Below are 20,996 nucleotides of genomic sequence, written 5' to 3'. Positions count from 1 at the left end.
GATAAACATGCCCCACCAAAAGAAACAGACTCAAAACTTTTAACTGACATCTCGCACTTTTTAATTTGATGTTTTTGTGCAGAATTAGTGCAGCAGGAGAGCGTTCCTCTTGAACGTAATTAAATCATAAGCTGTGGGTGGTCTTTGTAACACATTTTCTCTTGTGGTATTTATTTGATGTAGTACATTTATTGTAAAAGTCTTTAACAAGTTTGGGATACAGTATTTCGTAATTAGTAAATTGTTACTATTTCCAGATACATTATCTTCACTCTATTTTCTGAAACTGAAAATTGACAATTTTAAAGTCATATTTCCTCCCCCTCCAGGTTATTTCCTGTTGACATATTTGTTGCTTGACCTGATTAAAAAGTCGGCACCAGCTAGGATTATCAATGTATCTTCCATGGCTCACTCCTGGGGCTCCATAAATCTAGAGGACCTCAACAGTGAGAAGCATTACGACAAGAATAAAGCCTATGCTCAAAGCAAGCTAGCCAATATCCTCTTCACCCGCTCACTGGTTAAACGATTAGAAGGTAAATAATGCACCTTATACCTGTCATTTTCTTTCTTTTAATTTGCCAGTTTTCTGTTCAAATCAAATGCATGACTAGTAGCTTTACTGTTGGTGATTTCATTCACTTTTTCCTTACTTTTAGGCACAGGCGTGACGACCTACTCTCTCCATACTGGAGTTGTTCAGCGTGAGTTATGTCGTTATCTGAATGGTGTCCAGAAATTCTCCATGAAGATGATCAGTCCTTTTACCAAAAACTCTGTCCAGGGAGACAACAATTTACTGTGCTGTTGACCCATCACTGAAGAAGGAGAGGGGTGGATACCACAGGTACACCTTTGCTGTAACACATGGAAATTATATTGTTACTTGTCATTACCTAGTAGCATATTAGTACAGTGGCTTTCACCATTTGTTGTTTTGAAAGTTAAACATGATGTTTTGCAGCAGCTTATCGGCTTAGAGTAAAGGATACTTTCTCAGATTATGCAATTCAATATAAAGCGAGATAAACGTCCATTTAAAGTCAGAGTTTTCTGTGTCACGAGTGCAAAGATCATTAACAGCAGTCTATAAACTGTAAACTATAAACTATAAAAAAAAAACGATATAAGACATCGAAAAGACAAAAACAACCTGTCTCTATTCTCTCAAATTGCACAACCTCTTATTACACCGAGCACATTCAAGTGGACATTGTAGCATTTTAATGCTTTTTATTGCTCTGCTATTCAGTCCTTCTGTCCTTTCTCTAACTGCACTGTCTGGCAGATGGTAAGAGTTCAAAAAGTAGGTGACCAGGGTGAGATGTATTCATTATGAAATTTTTAGCCTTTTTAGAATCAGAATCAGTTTTGTTGCCAAGGTTGTACACAGTGTCATGGTGCAAAAAATATATATAATATATACATCTCTATATAAATATTACAAATAAATACACAGAAAAGGAGTGTATACAAACTACCTACAGATATAGATATCATAATATATTAGATATTATAACTATAACATTTAATATTTAAAGGACCCAGTATCAAATTAATTTACTAAAATTAAAATGTCAATTTTGACACTCTATGCACTAAATCTCAAGATTAGCATTAATTTTGCTTCCTATATTTGAAACAGTGCAACATTTTACTGTTTTTTAAATCTTCTTTGTACATTTGTATCACCTTTTTATGGTCATTATCTGATAACATCTCGAGTAGGCGGCACCCATAGCGATTATTTTGTGGAGAAGAGCTACAAGAATGAAGAATGAAACACCAGTTTTTATGTTAGTGTGCACAGATCCTAAAACAAATATAGTTTATAACCATTGCCGATATCTGTTATCACTGACTGGGGTTTTAAGCTTTGTCAAGCCAGTTAATGCAAAGAAAACACAACTGTGACAAATTTCCACTGTAGTACAACTGAATAATCAATTTTCGGCATCACTGCCTGAGCACTTATGGGCCAGGGCACGCCAATCTTTAAACACTTCATTTTTATCTCAACAACACAGCTGTAAAACTTTATTCTGCACGTTGCACAGTTTTGGCTTTTTAGTTGTTCCTTGGAAAGAATTTATTATGGTCACATTTGCCTTTGACTCACACAGTGAAACAGGTTTGTTGCCCAGGTACAACATCAACAGGCATTCACCAGGTATAAAGTAACTGCATCCCCTTCATCAGGTTTTCATCATCTTTAAACATTAAGCGCCTTCAAGTAATAATAGAAACAGTGATTTAAAAAACTTTAAACTGTGCAAAAATGTTAATGACATAGGTTAATTTTCTTCAAGAGTAATGGATGAAAATTGGCCTGTAGGGCTAAATCTGTCTTATTTACGTAGTAATAAGTAATGTCACATCAAATAAACAAAAGCAAGAAAATATCTGATAGTAGGGCCAAACAGTTCAGGGGGGAAATGCTAAGAGAAGGCGGACAAAGCAGGAACTCGGGAAACGCTGCAGACCTGAACTGAACAGATAACAAATGGATAAATGGGCTTAAACTGTGACTCACTGCCAGAACAGGGTTCAAGAGGCCAAGTTATCAAAGGAGACTTGATAATAAAACTGACTGCAGCTGGTGGGGATCTGAGATAGAGAAAAGTGTAGGGCTTATGAACAGGTGAAGAAAACCTGTGAATTCAACTCTATATTTTTATACTTGGACTTCACAGGAGTAACTTTACATGGTTCACAGTTCAAAATAAGTATGACCATATGGAAAAAAAACACCTCTATATGGCACAGTCTAAAGGAGAGAGGTGCACCTGCTAGTCTTTAAAGGCTCATTGGGGAATCTTCAAGCAGTTTAACAGCTTCACCTCTTGATACATGGTGCACATGAGGAAATGGGGTACCCTCACACAGATTTGAACTAGGGCGTTACAGTAGCTGTGGTTCGTACTATTGCCTCACAGCAAGAAGGTTTCTGCTGTAAATCCCGACTGGGGCTATGTGGGAAACGCAAGTGCAACTCCTACAAATGTGATGTTTCCTGCTACAGCTTTAAATTTATAGTCTAGTTTTTTGCAATAAACAGATCTTGTGTCATGCACGTTGATTTAATATTGATGATTATAATTGGTAGCTAGACACAGTGGTTTCTGTCATTTTCTTTACAGTAAGTTACTGTAAATGAAATTACGGAAAATTACTGTAAATAAAAGTTAGTTACTTCGCTTTAGATGAATAAACACACAACATAAAAATACACTTGCAGTAACTGCTGTAAATGTAAATTATTGTAAAATCCAGTCACAGCAAATTTATAGAAAATACCTTTTGAGCAGGATGTAAAAAGTACTTACAAAAACGGTTCCTGCAAATCCTTTTACAGCTAATTACTCGCATCCATCTGCCAGTAAGTTGCTGTAAAATTTACAGCAACCTGTTTACAGTGTGTGAGGCTTTCATGATAACGCTTAAAGTTTAATGGTTATACGTGGCTATAAACTAAACAAAAAGTTTGTTTTTTCATTTTCGCTTTCAGTAAACTATATTTAAATCATTGTGGCTGTTATGCTTTCATGTCTGGTTTTGATAATATTGATAATAGATGTTTTTCTCCAAAAATGAGTGTTAATTTCATTAATCAATAATTGTCTTTATTTTTTTTCTGACGAAAACAAGATGACAACTTTATGATGACGTGTATTGACAGTTTTGTCTACGAATAAAAACGAGGTTGAATCAGAACTAATTTAAGTTGTGTAGAAAGGCGGGGCGAGTTTCGAAGCGATCCAATCAGAATTTATTTCCTTGTGCAGAAAGGTTAGACCGGCACGTTTGATGTGTTCCCGGGAAACGGGGGTGTGTGTGGAGGGGCTTATTTATTCCCATGCTCTTCTCACGGAAAACCAATAAAATTTCAGCATTTGTAAGGAGAAGAGCGCACCTACCAACGGATTTTGTATTTGATTTCAAGGAAAATAAAATGGAGCAACTCCTGCTGGTAAAAACAGACAAACTTTTACACTTTTTATTTTTCAAATCAAATGAGTCAAATTTAGATTTATTCTCCTATCATCTTGTGATGCCTAGTCGACTGAAACTAAAATAATTTAATGCCTTAATTATGACTAAAACTAAATCCTAATTTGCTGTCAAATTCAACACTGGACCTGCTAAAGGTTAAACCAGCCTGAAGCCTGAACTCAAACACTGGGTATATTACTTTATCCTTCATTACTTCAGCTCATTATTATTATTATTTATTACTGAGACAGACACATTATTTATCCTCTAATAATAACTTATGAACGTCTGCGTTTCCTTATACCAAAATATTAAATGTTCTGCTGTGTTAAGACCCTGAAATATTTTGATCAAGTTAATAAAATCATGGATTTCATTCATTTAATCATTAAACACAAAGGGAGGGTAATAAAGACAATGCTTGTTGGTTGGAATTCTACCTTGTAATTCTGTGGGGCTGTGGTTTCTTGGTAATGGCAATAAGATGATAACACTAACCAGGAAAACCAGTCTATTGTTCCTTATGTTGCTTAAAGATTCAATTCATACACCAAGCCCTTGGGGGAAAAATAATAATTATTAATTGTTTTAAAGAATCTTATCCTGCTTTTTGGTCAATTTGTGATTCAACATTTAACTTCATATTTAAAATTTAAATCAACCATAAATTTGTATTTTTATTCATTTATAATTAGGTCAACTGTGATCATTTTGAGTGAATTAGAGGAACTTTAACATGCAGCATTTAATAAACATCCTCCTAATAAGTAACTGATTTGTTCTGTGGTATTATTAGAAACTATTTAGTTTAAAAGTTACCTTAGAGATATTGTTACTTCTGGACATTCTTGGCTATGAACATCTACTATGACCTTAACTTATCTAATCAAGTAATTAACAAAGTTATGTACAATCACTTAACATACTGTGGTATGTAAATTGTAATACTGATAACAGTTATGGCTTACTTATTACTTACTTGTCTTATTAATTAACAATATGAGTTAGTGTAAAATGTCTTTTTTTTTAACCATTTCCAGATGTTTCCAGGATTTTAAACATGATAATTAGTTAAACTGAAACTGTGATAGGGCCATGCTATTATATAACATATTGACTTGCCCATTAAACGTGGTCTAATCATTTGCGAGGCACCATAAATGTGTGCACTGAAGTCCTTCATCTCCATGGCCACGTATAGCATGAATCATTAATGTTTAATAAAGAAAAGAAGCTGGCTATAAGAACGGCAAGTCCAGCAGTGATACCATCAGTGAGGGAAACTGCCAACAGGATGGATGTAAGGATACAGTGGTGCATGACTAAACTGGACTAATTACACTGTTTCACTCAATAACGCGCTCCACTTTTTTCTGATCTGCTGCCATGGGGATTGCATGCTGACACACTAAAGATTTATGTTTTGTTTTATTTATTTATTTTTCAGTGATTTTCTGTCACAATGGAAGAAACTGAAGACAGCATTGCAGTGGTGGGAATTGGATGCAATTTTCCAGGCGGTGAGGAAAATTTAAGAAGTTTCTGTTTTGTGTGTTTTATATTATTTTACTACCTAATTTGATTTTTGTGCATCACATGGTGTATAGTCAGATCCAGAAGTATTTAGACAAGGACATTTTTGTGTTTTTGCATCTGTGCACCACCACAGTGGATTTGAAATCAGTCAAGATTATGAAAGTGCAGACTTTCAGCTTTAATTAAAGGGGTTTGACAAAAGTATTGGATGAATTGTTTACGAACTGCAGTCATTTTCAGAGGCTCAAAAGTAATTTGACAGAGGAGGCCTGTTCCCTTGTTACAAAAAACTTGGTAGCTGTTCACCGGAACACCCAAAAGATTTGTTCCTGAGGTGAAGGAGGCATTGCTAGGCTTAATCTAGTAAATTCTTAAAAAGACATAAATGGTGGTATACAGAGGCAAAAACTGTACCATTCCCCAAACAGTACATTAAGAACAGTGAAAAGTATCTCAGTGAAGTTACATAAAATTTAAAAAGTAAGTGTTTTATATGTATCTTTTCCCAAAAACAGGAGAGGGGCTTGACAATTTCTGGAAGGTTCTGGTGAATGGGAGAAACTGCTCTGTGCCAATTCCCAAAGAGAGATTTGACTTAAGCAGCTGGTATGATCCCGATGACAACAAGCCGGGTAAATCCCGCACAGCCAAGGCTGCTCTCATTGACGGGTATGGCCCTTTATCTCATTTAGATCTGCTTATCTGTTTTACAAATGTGCGCCTATCAATACAGTCATATAAACTTTTGTTTGGCAATTTCACACTTCATGAAGTGTTGCTTAATGAAATTACACTGCTGCTCCTAATTTGTATTAAAACAGAGATGTCCTATTTTGACGCTTTTCCAAAGACAGTTTTGTTTTTTCCCCTTTTGAAAATAAAAGAAGTGCTCCAAACACTGGACTACTCAAATATGGACTCTTAACATGATAAACCTCCATTAGTTAGCACAATGTTCCATGGACATGAGTCTGTTTACATATGTCTAGATGTCCTATTAATACTCGTGAAATAATTTATGATGCATGGTTCAATTTAACCCATTAACTATCACTGAAGGTTTTTCTTATCAAGTCCATGTTATATTAGATAACAACAACCCTGCTTTATCTTCAAAAACAGTGCCATTTCAGAGTGACTACAAAAATTATGAAAAACAGTTCATTTCTTAACTTTAGGCATCATTTTAGATTACTTTCACCTGCCTCTGTGCAGGGAGGCAAATCTGGCAGTTGATTCAGGTGGTGTTGTTCCTGCTGGGAAACTGCAGAATTCACTCAGTTTAGGCCTTTCCTGCTGAATGTTCTCAATCAGATTCCTTGGGATCTTACAGTCAAACTCCACAAAAACGTTTTCACCCTGGGAGACCAATTCATGAAGCATAAGTGCTCATAATAGGACTTTGGGGGAATGATAATAAAATATCAGTTGTGCTGTAATCCAACTGGATGGAAGATGACCTAACGGACTCAGTGTGTTGTATAGACATTGCTGGTGATGTCACAGACTGAACATCACCTATTGGCTGTATATAACTGTGAAATACAAATAACAAGATAACCCACTTACAGTGAACTCACTGAAATGCTTGTTGAACACTGACAAAGAACTGTCTTATATGTTAATCATAAAATATAAGCAATTTAGTGCTCAGTCACCTTCAGTCATAAATGTAGCACATGATCATTAAGGCAGTAAAATGAGACACAGCGCTGATGGATACAGTTACGTTAAGAAAAAAGTTTTGAGGTTTTACATATCAGGACATAATAAAAATCATCCATTTCTATCAGGTCTTAAATTTGGGCAAGTACAACCTCAGATGAACTACAAAACATTTACTGTGTGTTATGGTCAAAAATCTCCACTTTGGTCTCATCTGTCCAAGCGAGTCCTGTGGTTTGTCCAGATGCAACTTTGCAAACTTAAGCAGTGCTGAAATGTTCTTTTTAGAGAGAAGAGGCTGGTAAACCGTTTCAAACAAGCCATAAATTTGCTGGGACTTCCACTCCTGGGACAATGAAAAACTGTCTTGAATGTTTTCCACTTGCCTATAATAATTCTCACGAGTCATTGCTGTCTTACCTCTCTGACATTGTGTTATCACAAACCTGAATGCTCCAGACCAACAAACTGCCAAAAGATAACTGATCAACAAGTGTGAGGTGCTCAAACTTTAGGATCAGTAAATCAAGTTTGTTTGATATGCAGGGCTTGGCTGCTAGGTAACCAGTTAATTTCTATGGAAGTAGTGAAGATCTTTTTTTCACACATTGCTTCTGCATTTTGGCTTAGTTTGCTTGTTTGTGTTTTTAAATAAATAAAAGCATGATGTAATATGCCAGAGGTTCCCAAAGTGTGGGGCCCGCCCCCTAGGGGAGATGCAGAGCCATTGTAGGGGGGCGCGGTATAAAAAAAAAAAAAAAAAAAAAAAAAAAGAACTCTTGGACACTGCTAGCATAATGGACAGGTTTTTGACGGGGCTCCCACACAAACGCAAAGCAGGAGATGAAGCATCGCCAAATATGTTTCCAAACCAACTTCCTTCCAAGCCAAAGACTAGAAAATATGGTGCAGCATATCTTCCCTTTGGTTTCACCTGCACAAGTGCCAAGGTAGGTCTCCCCTGCAGAATTGGTTTTCCCTGCGTCGGGAGCACGTGCTGGGCTCTCCAAATCACAGACAAACAGCATTCCACATGCTTGATTTTAAGTTCACAAACACTTCTTATAATGACTAACTACTCCTGACATTTTGGAGATGTTAGCTCTTTATACAGTAAAGTTACAGCGGGATACAAATAATATCAGACTGATCCTGCCACAATTTGTTCCCCCTGTCCAAACCACGGACAAACAGTATCCCACAGTTGTTTGTTTTTAAACCCATTTTGCACAGAGAGGCATTTTTTGAAAAACGTATTGATGGCAATGTTGAATATTATTACACAGGAAAAAAACTAATTACACCGTGACGCCTCTGCCTTTCTAAATGGAGGGACAGTAACTGCGTGTGTGTATGTAAGCGTGTAAAAACTGCAGATAGAGACAAAATACTGTTAATCTCACTATCTGTCATTGTAGAAATTCATCTCATGTAAACAATAACGTGGCGCACAGCGTGACGTGAAAAAAGGCACATAACCTTTGACGTTGCGTGACGAACTCTGCATTCCTCGTCCACACGTACATGCAAAAACTGAGTTTTAAAAAATCTCCGTTTTCGGTGATTCGAAACGCCGTTTACGTGTGGACGAAAGGCCCAAACGCATAGAAACAGCTGCGTTTTCAAAAATACCCTTATAGGTGTGGACGTAGCGTAAAAGAGTTAGTAGTGTATTTTATTACTACCTGTAATTTATTGCAGTTTAAAAGTTTGGGAACCACTGTAATATGCCATGTGTTTTAATGCACTTTAGGTTGTATTGACCTATTTTGTGACCTGGACCAAATTATATTTGTCATGTCCAGATATGTAAAACATCAGAATAGAAAGAGAATGTACTTTATTTTTACCATGACTTAGGTTTTTTCTTTCACGGTGTTTTACCAAACTGCAGTGTTTTGTCTTTAGCTCCTTTGATTTAAGCTGCAAATATGCCCTTCATTTGCATTAGTTTCCTTTCTTTTGGTGGAGTATTGCACTGAAATTGTGGACAAACCAAAAGTAGAAACTGATTATAGGTTTGTACAGGGTGGGCCATTTATATGGATACACTGTAATAATATGGTAATGGTTGGTGATATTAAAGTCCTGTTTGTGGCACATTAGTATATGTGAGGGGGTAAACTCCTCAAGATGGGTGGTGACCATGGTGTACTGCATTTTCACTTACTTTTAGCCACACTCACTTCAAAATTCATTTTCCTCATCGTGTGTGTTTAACCCTGACATTTCCATATATAGTAGTTATATTGATTGGCTTCTATAATTAGACACTGAAGCAATAATATGTTTAAAGAGGTTGATAGGGCTTTGGTTTAAAAAAAGAGTACAGTTTATCGACCCTGCTATCAGAACATGTTTCCCCACCAAGGTTTAGTAGGCCACTCTAATGAAACAAAAAATCTTTAATAACTTTTGTATGGTACTGTTTTACAGTCTAAACACAACACTCCTTTCAGGACCAACATTTTTATTACTGCAGAACAGTAAAGTTGCAGGAAAATGTTTTGAAAAAAAGGTAAGCCTTTATTTATGGCTGCTCCATATTGCAAACAGGTGGAACAGAGAAAACATGGGACAGGAAGGCACAGAGTAGACAACACACAACACAGGGAAGCCAAATAACAAACCCTTAGAACTACAAGGTGGGCCATTTATATGGATACACCGTAATAAAATGGGAATGGTTGGTGATATTAAAGTCCTGTTTCTGGCACATTAGTATATGGGAGGGGGCAAACTCCTCAAGATGGGTGGTGACCATGGTGGCCATTTAGAAGTCGGCCATCTTGGATACAACTTTTGTTTTTTCAATAGGAAGAGGGCCATGTGACACATCAAACTTATTGGTAATGTCACAAAAAAAAAACAATGGTGTGCTTGGTTTCAACGTAACTTTATTCTTTCATGAGTTATTTACAAGTTTCTCTTTGTTCACAGCCATTGACATGTCGAAGAGGTTAACACGTGAGGAGCGGATCAAAATTGTGTTGCTATCTAGTGAACGCAGTAACCGGGTCATTGCAGCAGATTTCAATGCAAGACACCCTACGAGACCACCCATCTCCCATGCTACAGTTAACAAACTGCTTGCTAAGTTTCGTGAAACTGGTTCAGTGTTGGATTTGCCAAAATGTGGACGCAAGAAAACTGTCACTAATGAAGAAACATCAGTGGCTGTCCTAGCTTCATTCAGCAAGAGCCCACAGCGTAGCACTCGCCGCATGTCACTGGAGAGTGGCATTAGTCGAACATCCCTTCGGCGGATATTAGCTACTCATAAATGGCACCCTTACAAACTCCAGCTACTGCAGCATCTCAACGAGGATGACCCAGATCGGCGCACAGAATTTGCAGAATGGGCAAAACAAAAATTGGAACAGGACCCTCAGTTCACGCAGAAGATTTTGTTCAGTGATGAGGCAAACTTTTATGTGAATGGTGAATATTAACAAACAAAACCACCGCTATTGGTCTGACACTAACCCACACTGGATGGATCCCTCCAAGACTGTTGGAACAACAAAAGTGATGGTTTGGTGTGGTATATGGGGTACAACGATAGTGGGTCCATTCTTCATCAATGGAAACCTCAAGGCCACTGGATATTTGAAACTGCTACATGATGATGTGTTTCCCTATTTATGCACTGAAGCTGGCATGTTCCCTGAGTTTTTCCAGCAAGATGGTGCACCACCACATTATGGGTGCCAGGTCCGAGCATTCCTAGATGAACAGTTTCCTGGAAAGTGGATTGGCCGTCGTGGGCCAGCTGAATGGCCCCCAAGGTCTCCCGATCTGACCCCCTTAGACTTTTATCTTTGGGGTCATCTGAAGGCAATTGTCTATGGTGTGAAGATACGAGATGTGCAGCACCTGAAACTATGGATACTGGATGCCTGTGCTGGCATTTCTCCTGCGGTGTTGCTATCAGTGTGTGAAGAGTGGGAGAAGAGGGTTGCATTGACAATCCAACACAATGGGCAGCACATTGAACACATTTTATAAGTGGTCAGAAACTTGTAAATAACTCATGAAAGAATAAAGTTACATTGAAACCAAGCACACCATTGTTTTTCTTGTGACATTACCAATAACTTTGATGTGTCACATGGCCCTCTTCCTATTGAAAAAACAAAAGTTGTATCCAAGCTGGCTGACTTGTAAATGGCCACCATGGTCACCACCCATCTTGAGGAGTTTGCCCCCTCACATATACTAACAGGACTTTAATATCACCAACCATTCCCATGTTATTACGGTGTATCCATATAAATGGCCCACCCTGTACAATAGAAACAGCTGTACAGCGTTAGAGTCTGTACATGCATCACACTGTAAATGCAACACATGGGCGACCGTGGTTCAGGGGGTTGGGAAGCTCATCTTGTAAACAGAAGGTTGCCAGTTTGCTCCCCAGCTCTGTCTGTCTTGGTTGTTGTGTCCTTGGGCAAGACACTTCACCCTACCGCCTACTGGTGTTGGCCAGAGGGGCCGATGGCGCGATATGGCACCCTCGCTTCTGTCAGTCTGCCCCAGGGCAGCTGTGGCTACAACTGTGGTTTGCCTCCACCAGTGTGTGAATGTGAGAATGAATGAATAGTGGAATTGCAAAGCGCTTTGAGTGTCTAGAAAAGCGCTATATAAATGCAATCCATTATCATGTATGAGAAATAATCTAAGAAGGAAGAATTTAAAACATAATTGGAGCATCCCATTGCCTGAATCTGACCTTCGTTTTTTGATATTTTCAGGTTTAATGAATTTGACCACAGGTTTTTTGGCATCAGTGACAGTGAAGTGGAACAAATGGATCCTCAGCAAAAACAGCTCCTTCAGTGTGTCTACAGGGCTTTAGAAAATGCTGGAATTCCAATGGAAAAAGCCAGTGGGACCAGAACAGGAGTGTTTTTTGGTAAGGCACTAAACGCTTTTTATACCAGAATTGCCATCAAGTTTTACATCCATTCAAATGAATAATGTTAAAATGACAAGTACATGACCCTTGTGTTTTATGTTTCTCTATAGGAATAATGAACAGAGATTATGAAACAAATGCTGCACATGTGCACCCAAGTGTGATCAACCACTGGACTGGCACAGGGCTTGCCATGAGTATTGCAGCAAACAGAGTCTCCTATGTCTTCAACTTCACTGGACCTTCGCTATCCTTAGACTCTGCCTGTTCTTCATCCCTTGTGGCTCTTCATCTTGCCTGTCAGTCAATAAAACAAGGTCTGTCCAGCATAGATAACTTCAGGTTAATTATCAATAGAGGAAATCTTTCTGTAGTGTCGTATTATTTATAAAGCGGCGTTAGCGTTTAATTAGTTGGGATGATATGATGTGTTTTATCTTATCAGGGGATTGTGAAATGGCTGTCTGTGGAGGGGTCAGCTGCATCCTTGAGCCAAGAGTGTTTGTTGCGCTCAGCAAAGCCAAGATGATCTCACCTGATGGAACCAGCAAACCTTTTTCCAGCAGAGCAGATGGATATGGCAGAGGGGAAGGATGCGGAGTAGTTCTCCTAAAACCACTGAAAAAGGTCAGCATATGCGGATTAATTATTTTTGAAAAAGTCAAATACTTCCGGAATTTAAACATTAAATGGACAGTTTGCCAAAGTGCCAAACCCAGACGTTGGCAATGTAGTAGCTCAACCAGCTGATGATCCATCACAATTCATAGATTACTATAATACATGAAATACAGAAAGGAAGTTATTAGTTTTCTTGTCATTGGTTGGCTCTGTTGCACAAACTAATGATAACTAAAATCCATCCACTGAGAAGTACAGCAGGCACACAAACTGTCATATTCATTACAGTTAATCTAGTTTGGCTAAAATCTTAGCAATATTCTAGGGGGAGTTGCAATCTTTGTGAATTATGGAGCGACAGACAGATGGGCGGTGGATACCTCGCCATCGCATAGAGCTGTTGGTCCTTCGGGAGGATGAGCTAAAACACACCAATGACTCCCTTTAATTTTTTTTTCATATTCAGTGATCAATTGCAATTAACTGCAGTGATCAACTGTACACTTTCCATCAAACGTGATTGACCTGCTCGCTTAGCGTTATAAAAATTGTCTCCAACAGTTTGGTTTAGCATTTAATTTTAATTTCAGCTGATTAAACAGTTTTTTTGCACAGTTAATTTTAATCAACCAGCTTATATAGAGGATATTTTCAAATGTATTTTCCGTAGCTGTACAAGTGGCTCCATAGTACAGTGGTTAAAATATTTGCCTAAAATGTCCAGGAGAAACATGGGCAATTGCATCTGGAAGAGCATGTGAAAAAATATGTGCCAAATCAAAAATATGGATCCATCCACTGTGTCAATCCCTTGTGAAAAAGGAAGCACTTAAAAGAAGGGTTTCTTTTTTATAGCTTTACGCAAAATAAAAAGAAAAGCAAAATAGAGAAAGTTCCACTTAATTTAAGACAAAGTGGAAATCTCTGCAGTATTTATCTCAACAGCTGAGCAACTCACATCAGTGCAATCTAGTTTATATAATTATAAGCTAAAGTTCAAATATGTCACGTCATATATTTGACTCTGGTGTGAGATGTTCTTTAACAATACACGCTTTTATTGATGCTTCATTTTCAACTTTTTGTATCTTGACAGGCTCTTCAAGACCATGACCATATCTGGGGTATAATCAGCAAAACTGCTGTAAACCAAGATGGCCGCTCTGTCACTCCAATCACCAAACCATCCATGACACAACAAGAGGAGCTTCTCCGCAGAATCTATTCGGAGTCTGACCTTGCAAATGTCCAGTACATAGAGGCACATGGGACTGGAACCCCAGCTGGAGACCCAACAGAGGCAAGAAGCATTTCCAACGTCATTGGTAAATCTAGACCTCCCGGTTCAAAGACACTCTGGATTGGCTCTGTGAAGAGCAATATTGGACACACAGAATCTGCTGCTGGAGTTGCTGGACTCATTAAGGTTCTCCTGATGATGAAGCATGTGACCATTGTTCCTTCGGTGTTCTACACTGATAAGACTTCCAGTGTAGATACCACAGCACTAAACATTAAAATTCCTAAGGAACCAGAAAAATGGGAAAGCTCTAGTGCAAGAGTTGCAGGAGTTAACAACTTTGGTTTTGGGGGAACAAATGCACATGCCATTGTCACACAGCACATCCAGCCATATTCTAAGCAAAGGCGTGATGAGAAGCAAGTCAAGTATTTTGTCATATCTGCAAATTCTTCAAAATCACTTATCATGATGATGGAAAATACCATCAATCAGCTACAGGCAGAAAACCGGTTTGATCTAGATTCTTTGCTCTACACGTCAGCTTGCAGAAGAACCCACCAAAAACATAAATACAGAAAGGCCATCACAGTGTCTTCTGTCGTTAATCTAAAAGAGAAGCTAATTGCTACTGTTGGCAAAAATGTCAGCGTTGCCTTCTCAGATCCAAGGTTAGTCTTTGTCTTCTGTGGAAATGGTGTCACCTACCATGGTATGTGCAAGCAGCTACTAAAAAACGAGCCTATATTCAGAGAAAAGATCAAAGAAATTAAGGAACTTTTCCAAAAGCTGAGTCCTCTGGACATCCTGGATACGCTTGAGAGCGAATTTGAGAGCAGCGACTTCAAGAACCCAGACGTTGTCCAACCTCTTCTCTTTGCTATTCAGGTTGGGATTACTACCTTGCTCAGGCACTGGGGAGTCAAAGCTGATGCAATTCTTGGACACTCTGTTGGTGAAGTGGCAGCCGCTCACTGCTCTGGTCTCTTGTCTCTGGAGGATGCAGTAAAAGTCATATATTTCCGCAGCACTCTCCAGAGAAAAGTCACCGGGGGAAAGATGCTCGTGATCAGCAACATGGCTGTATCAGAGGTATCTTCACTGCTCCCTCCTTACTCTGGTAAAATTTGCCTTGCTGCATATAACAGCCCACAGTCCTGCACCCTTTCAGGTGATGCAGACACAATTGAGCGCTTCCACAAGGAGCTAAGCACCTCAGCTAATAGTCAGAATCTGTTCCTTCGTGTGCTGGATGTCCCTGCTGCTTATCACAGTCACATGATGGACCCAATTCTACCAGAAATTGTGAAAACAATTGGCATCTTACAGGCAAATGATCTTGACACAGAGTTGTTCTCAACAGTGACAGGGAAGGAAGTCCAGCAGGGAGATTTCTGCACAGGTGAATACTGGGCTAGAAACATTCGTGAGCCGGTTGCTTTTGAGCAGGCAGTACAGTCAGCATCTAGAGGAAAGAAGTACACAGTTTTTGTTGAGATAGGTCCAAGAAGAGCACTGCAGAGAAACATTATGGAATCTCTGGGAAATGACATGGCTGTCCTTGCCTCCGTGCAGCCAGAAAGAGATCAAGAATCAGTCATGTCTGTTGTTTCTAAACTGTTTGAACTCGGCGTTCAAGTAGATTGGAACACCTTCTATAAAGGCTATGAGACAGTGCCTCTGCCTTTTCCTAAATATCAATTTGACTGCTCAGACAGGGATGTTATCATTGGGGCAGCACAGAATAACACAGCAAGCAATCATCCTGTGCTGTGTCAGACGGGAAGTGAAAGCAACATTTTCACTTGTGATCTAAAGTCTGACTCTACTTTCTACTTGAAAGAGCATAAGCATAATGATGTACCCATCATCCCTGGTGCTTTCTATGCTGAGTTGGGTTTAGCTGCGTGCATGGCCAGTGCGAAACCAAAAGTACCTCTCAGTTCACTGCAGCTCAGTGTCAATTTTCACAGTCCATTTGTTTTAACACAGAATAAACCTGAAATGAAAGTGCAACTAGAACAAACAGAGAGGGAAACCAGATTCACCGTTCTCTCCCCATCTGTAGTTTATGCATCAGGCACTGTGGTTTCAAAGAAAGAGAGGCTGATTGAGGAGCAGTGCATTTCACTAAGCTCCATCAACAAACGATGCACATCTGTAGTGAGCTTTCAGGAGTTTTATGGATATCTCTCTCAAGGAGGTTTTCAGTATGGAGACATCTTCCAGAATAAGAAGGATGTGCACTATGGAGATGATCTGAAAGAGGCTTTTGCAAAAGTCTCAGTTCCCGAAGAACTTCAGCCTCATTTGCATGGCTACTGCATTCATCCTGTCTTGCTGGATTATTTGATGCAGCTTCTCCCAGTTACAGTAGAGCACATCTTTGCTGGCAGGCCAGGATTTCCTGCCAAAATAGGAAGTCTTACAGTCTTTCAACCTTTGCAAAATGAGATGACTATTTATCTGAGAGCAACTGATGTGGGCACTGATCACTTTGGGGTTTGTGGGTGCTTTGCAGACAAGGAAGGCAGAGTGTTGGTTGAGGTCAAAAATGTCATAATCAAGTACCTAGGCAGTCGTTCTCATGTGGTAGATGAGTACTTCTACCACAATGCCTTCAACGTTGTCCCAAATGATCACATTCCTACTCCTTCTCCAAAAGCGTTGGTGTTCTGTGATACTTTAGGGATTGCTGATGGTCTAAAGAAACATTTGGACTCAGCATCTACTTACATTCCCTTCACATATGCAAAGGACATCTTGGGCAATGGTTTCCCTTCTCTTTTGGCAAGTCTTAAAATCACAGAGATTAGGGAAAACTTTGATGAGGTCTTATTTTTGTGGGGCAAAGAAGACCTCACATCACGGCCAGCTGAAATCATCCTGCAGAATCTAGCTGACTGCTGTGAGATTTTCCGCCAAATAGTTGTTGAGCTAAAGCGAATTCACTTCCCAAAATCAATTAGAGCCATAACTTACCGTTCATCTGACATCACAGTAGACCACGTAAGTCCAGGTTTCGCTCTTGTTGGTATGACACGATCGTTCGCTGCAGAGCTACCAGATCTTTCTTTTCAGCTGATTGATATGAGCAGGATCTCTGCAGAGGACATTGCAGCTCTGTCTGATGTCCTAAGGTCATACCCATGCAGCAAGCACCCAGAACTGGTGGTAAAAGATGGACAGGTCTTGAAACCTTCCATTGTGCGCACCCCACTAGAAATTACTGACAATAAAGTAGGCACTTATACATCTACAGTGTCTGAACCTTGTATTTTTCTGACAGCTGATCCAAATGAAATTACGCAACTGAGTGCCATTCGCTCTGACGAGGAGGCTGAGCCGATCAGTGATACATTCATTGAAATCCAGGCCAGTAAGATATGTGTTCACTCATCCGACTATTTCCCAGTCAGCACTTCAAAACTAAAATTCGGCAAAACACTGTATTGGAACACGCAATCATCTCAGAAACACAAGCTGTTCGCTCTTGACTTCAGCGGTACTGTCACAGCAGTTGGGAAAGATGTAAGGAAATTCAAAGTGGGAGAACATGTTGCTTCCTGTTATCCTGTGGTGGCAGCAAGTAAGATCAGAGTACCACAGGAAGTGTGCTACAGCACCAAAAGGTTCCCAGTCCTCAAAAAAACACCGTGTGTTTCCTACTTTGTGCTAGCATGGGAAATCCTGCACCAAGCATTGCACAGAGCCAAGCGTAATATAACAATCATATGCTCTGTGCCTGATTCTGCACTAGTGAAAGTCTTGGCACTTAGCGCTTTCAAATCAGGCTGGAATGTGAATGTTGAAACGCAGTGCAATGGAACTTTTTTGGGTGCAGTTGTCATTCTGCCTCCATTTGATGAATCCCTAACTGCTCAAATTTGCAACTTTCCAGGGTTACAACATGTTGTAATCGTATGTGAATCTCAGAAGCAGGATCTAGTCGTTGAGGAAGTGTTCCAAAGTGCAAATGAAGGTGTTCATGTACAGACAATTCAAATGCCAGTCATTTTCCAAAAGGGATTCCTGAGAACACACAGGCCATACCTTTATCACTGGCTTAAGTCCTTAAACCTTAATGGGAAATTGGCTCTTGAAAGCTTTACCTTTCAGAGTGCAAAATCTGAAAGAAAAAGCATTGATTCAGCAAAACCAGACTCATATTTCAGCTCCAAGAAATTGGCTGTCGTAGCTCTAGAAAATGATTTTGGCAGCACACTGTCTGAGATTCCACTTCTCCCAACAAAAAAACGGCTTTTTCGAAAGAGGTCTGTGTATGTAGTGGCAGGTGGTCTTTCTGGTCTGGGCTTTGAGACTGTTAAGTTCATCTCACAAAGAGGTGGTGAGTACATTGTCATTCTCTCCAGAAGCAAGCCCACACCAGAAGTACAGCAAGAAATCAACAATGTGGAGAAACAGTGTGGAAACAGCATCACCAGCATGGAGTGTGACATATCTGTTTCTGAGAATGTGCACAAAGTCATCAATGTCATTGGCAAGAAGTTCCCTGGTCGTCTGATCAGAGGTGTGTTTCACAGTGCAGTAGTCTTGCATGATGGACTGATTGAGACCCTTAACAGATCTCTGTACGAGAAGGTTTTCAGGCCAAAAATAAACGGTGTCCTGAATTTGCACTATGCAACAAAGCACTGTCCGTTGGATTACTTTGTATGTTACTCCTCCATCTCCGCTTTCCTGGGAAATGCATCACAAACAAACTACGCAGCAGCCAATACGTTTCTCGATCTGTTCTGTCAATACAGGCGCAAACTCAGCTTGCCTGCACAGTCTATCAACTGGGGAGCTCTGAACCTTGGTCTGCTCTTGAACAAAGAACATTTCCAGCGTTTTCTGGAGGCAAAGGGAATGATGATTTTAGATTTGGCTGAGATTTATCAAAGCTTGGAGCAATGCCTTGTGCTCAACCAACCCCAGCAAGCTGTTTGCAGGTTTCACTTCAGAAACATCAGATACAATATCCTCTCCCAAAATAAAGCCTTGACTATGCGCCTTTCTGCATTAGTTGAGGCAGCCTTCCAAAAATCTAGAGAAACTTACTCTCAAACTAAACAAGCTGTCTCTGTCTCTCCAAAGGACTATGTTGTCTCTCTACTTAGTGAGACCATTGGCATGGAGCAGAGTGAGCTGAAAGATGATTTACCACTTTCATCCTTAGGCATTGACTCTATGCAGGCTATGACTTTGCAGAATTTGATCTTTCAGGGTAGAGGTGTGAATGTGCCTTTGGTGAAACTGTTGGATCCCAATGCAACTATTGCAACAATGGCGGCTCTACTGAGTGAAGGAGCTGAAGGCGAAAGTGTCAGTGAGAACCCAGAGTCTCTACCAGATGAACCTGAAGTTTCTACTAGATTGTGAAAAACTCAAATGGAGATATTACTTTATGAATACAATCAGCCATCAACCATCAGAACACTACAATAATGGATTCAATATATTTTTTCCACTGAGATTCAATTAAAAAATAAATAAATAAAACGGCCATTGTAATATAAGAAAGTTCTGATATTAATGCAACTTGTTTACAGAACTTTGAATCCTTTTTGGCACTCAGTTTGAGATTTTGGTTGATTTTTGTTTTTGTAATATATTTTTTTAACCAAATGGCATGTATTGTACTAACTGGAAGTTTTCAAAGGATATTTTATGTCACTGTTTTACTAATATGGTACAGAAAAAAACAGGATTGCAACTAAACATGTAAGTCTTTATAAATGTTTTTACTGCTAAATTATGTAAAGTAAGTGCCTTATCTTGTATTATTTTCTTAAATTGAAATAAATGTTTTATCTTTATAATTGGTCTTGTTACATCTGTCACTGGGTTCTCTCCTTCTACTATCTACTATCAGTGTTTATCACTTTTAACTGATTAACTCTGAATGTTTATCAACTTTATGACACTAATGGAAAAAACCTTGCATGTCCAATGAATGATCATTTGGCGGCACGTATGATTTCTGATCCTTTTGCTGAGCACAAAATTATCATATCATATGGGAAAGGTCAATCTGGTCCCAGAGAGATGACTATGTGATAAAATAAAATAAAAAAATAAATATCATAGAGCAATTTAATATCCACTGCACTTTAGTTGTAAAATGTGAAAGAGGTTGCACCAAAGCTATCATGATGTATCATGTCTTTATTATAATTTTTTTATTTTCTGACAGAGAAAAATCAAAATTGATAACATTGGTTTATTTATTTAAAAAAAAAAAGAAAAAAAGAAGAAGATATATGATACATGAACCATTTCTAACTGGCATAGTCATTTCAATATGCAAAGTTTTCAATGCCAAAAGTCATTTATTTTGTACACTTAGAAATAAATACAATCTTTTCAGGGGCATTATTAATTTCTTGAAAATAACACTCATGGCCATCCCCGTGCCATTGTAGTGGGTTATTGTGCCAGGATTATTATTTCTGAGCATCTCATAATCCCTGTTCATAAGACCTGCAGCAGCACAGTCGCAATCAAAACATTAAGGTTACTGCATTGTTTTTCTTGACCAAACATTTTTGTCATTTTGTTAAAACAAAAACAAAACAAATCAAAAAAAACATGCTATTACTAACATGCTGTCAGCTATGAAATTGATTATAAAAATTAACTTCAACTGCATCCATTTTTTTTGTCCCGAAATGCTGAAAGATTTTGGGGCAGAGAATTCATTAAAACCTATTTCTGTGTCCTTTAGCCTGATGGCTGTGCACCACACAGCAGCTTTTAAGCATGTGTTAATTGTTAACTAGCAGGCAAGGAGGCACTCAGGCCATACAAACACAGTGGACAGCCATGAGTTGTTTCCCCTCCAGTCCGTTAAGGTTTATAAATTGTAATCAATCAGTTTGGTACCTATAAACAATTTAACAAGGTGTCATAACAATAAGCTGCAGCTTTATAATCTCATCTAAATAGAATATAATAAAATAAAATAAAATAAAAGACAATAAAAAATATATAAAATAGATGAATACAATAATATAA

At 38.8% G+C, this 20,996-nt stretch overlaps 1 protein-coding gene across 1 annotated transcript; it reads left to right on the top strand.

Moving 5' to 3' along the window:
• Positions 1–776: 776 nt before the first annotated feature.
• LOC134634459 (uncharacterized) lies at positions 777–19,409 on the top strand. Its single transcript, XM_063483672.1, has 7 exons — positions 777–850; positions 5,444–5,516; positions 6,048–6,201; positions 11,952–12,112; positions 12,226–12,432; positions 12,561–12,742; positions 13,833–19,409. Exons 2-7 carry the CDS (start codon positions 5,459–5,461, stop codon positions 19,359–19,361), a joined length of 6,291 nt encoding a protein of 2,096 aa, XP_063339742.1. The 5' UTR covers positions 777–850; positions 5,444–5,458; the 3' UTR covers positions 19,362–19,409.
• The last annotated feature ends 1,587 nt before the right edge of the window (positions 19,410–20,996 follow it).

Source organism: Pelmatolapia mariae, linkage group LG9 (genome assembly GCF_036321145.2).
Source record: "Pelmatolapia mariae isolate MD_Pm_ZW linkage group LG9, Pm_UMD_F_2, whole genome shotgun sequence".
NCBI classification, from domain to species: domain Eukaryota; kingdom Metazoa; phylum Chordata; class Actinopteri; order Cichliformes; family Cichlidae; genus Pelmatolapia; species Pelmatolapia mariae.
This window is presented reverse-complemented; position numbering and strand designations above follow the sequence as displayed.

Bases quoted from the DNA above. Each gene is read 5' to 3' on its own strand.
- LOC134634459 (XM_063483672.1), top strand. From the start codon at position 5,459: ATGGAAGAAACTGAAGACAGCATTGCAGTGGTGGGAATTGGATGCAAT. The intron at 6,202-11,951 runs GTATGGCCCTTT...TGATATTTTCAG, and splicing joins AAGGCTGCTCTCATTGACGG to GTTTAATGAATTTGACCACA. The intron at 12,433-12,560 runs GTCTGTCCAGCA...TTATCTTATCAG, and splicing joins CTGTCAGTCAATAAAACAAG to GGGATTGTGAAATGGCTGTC.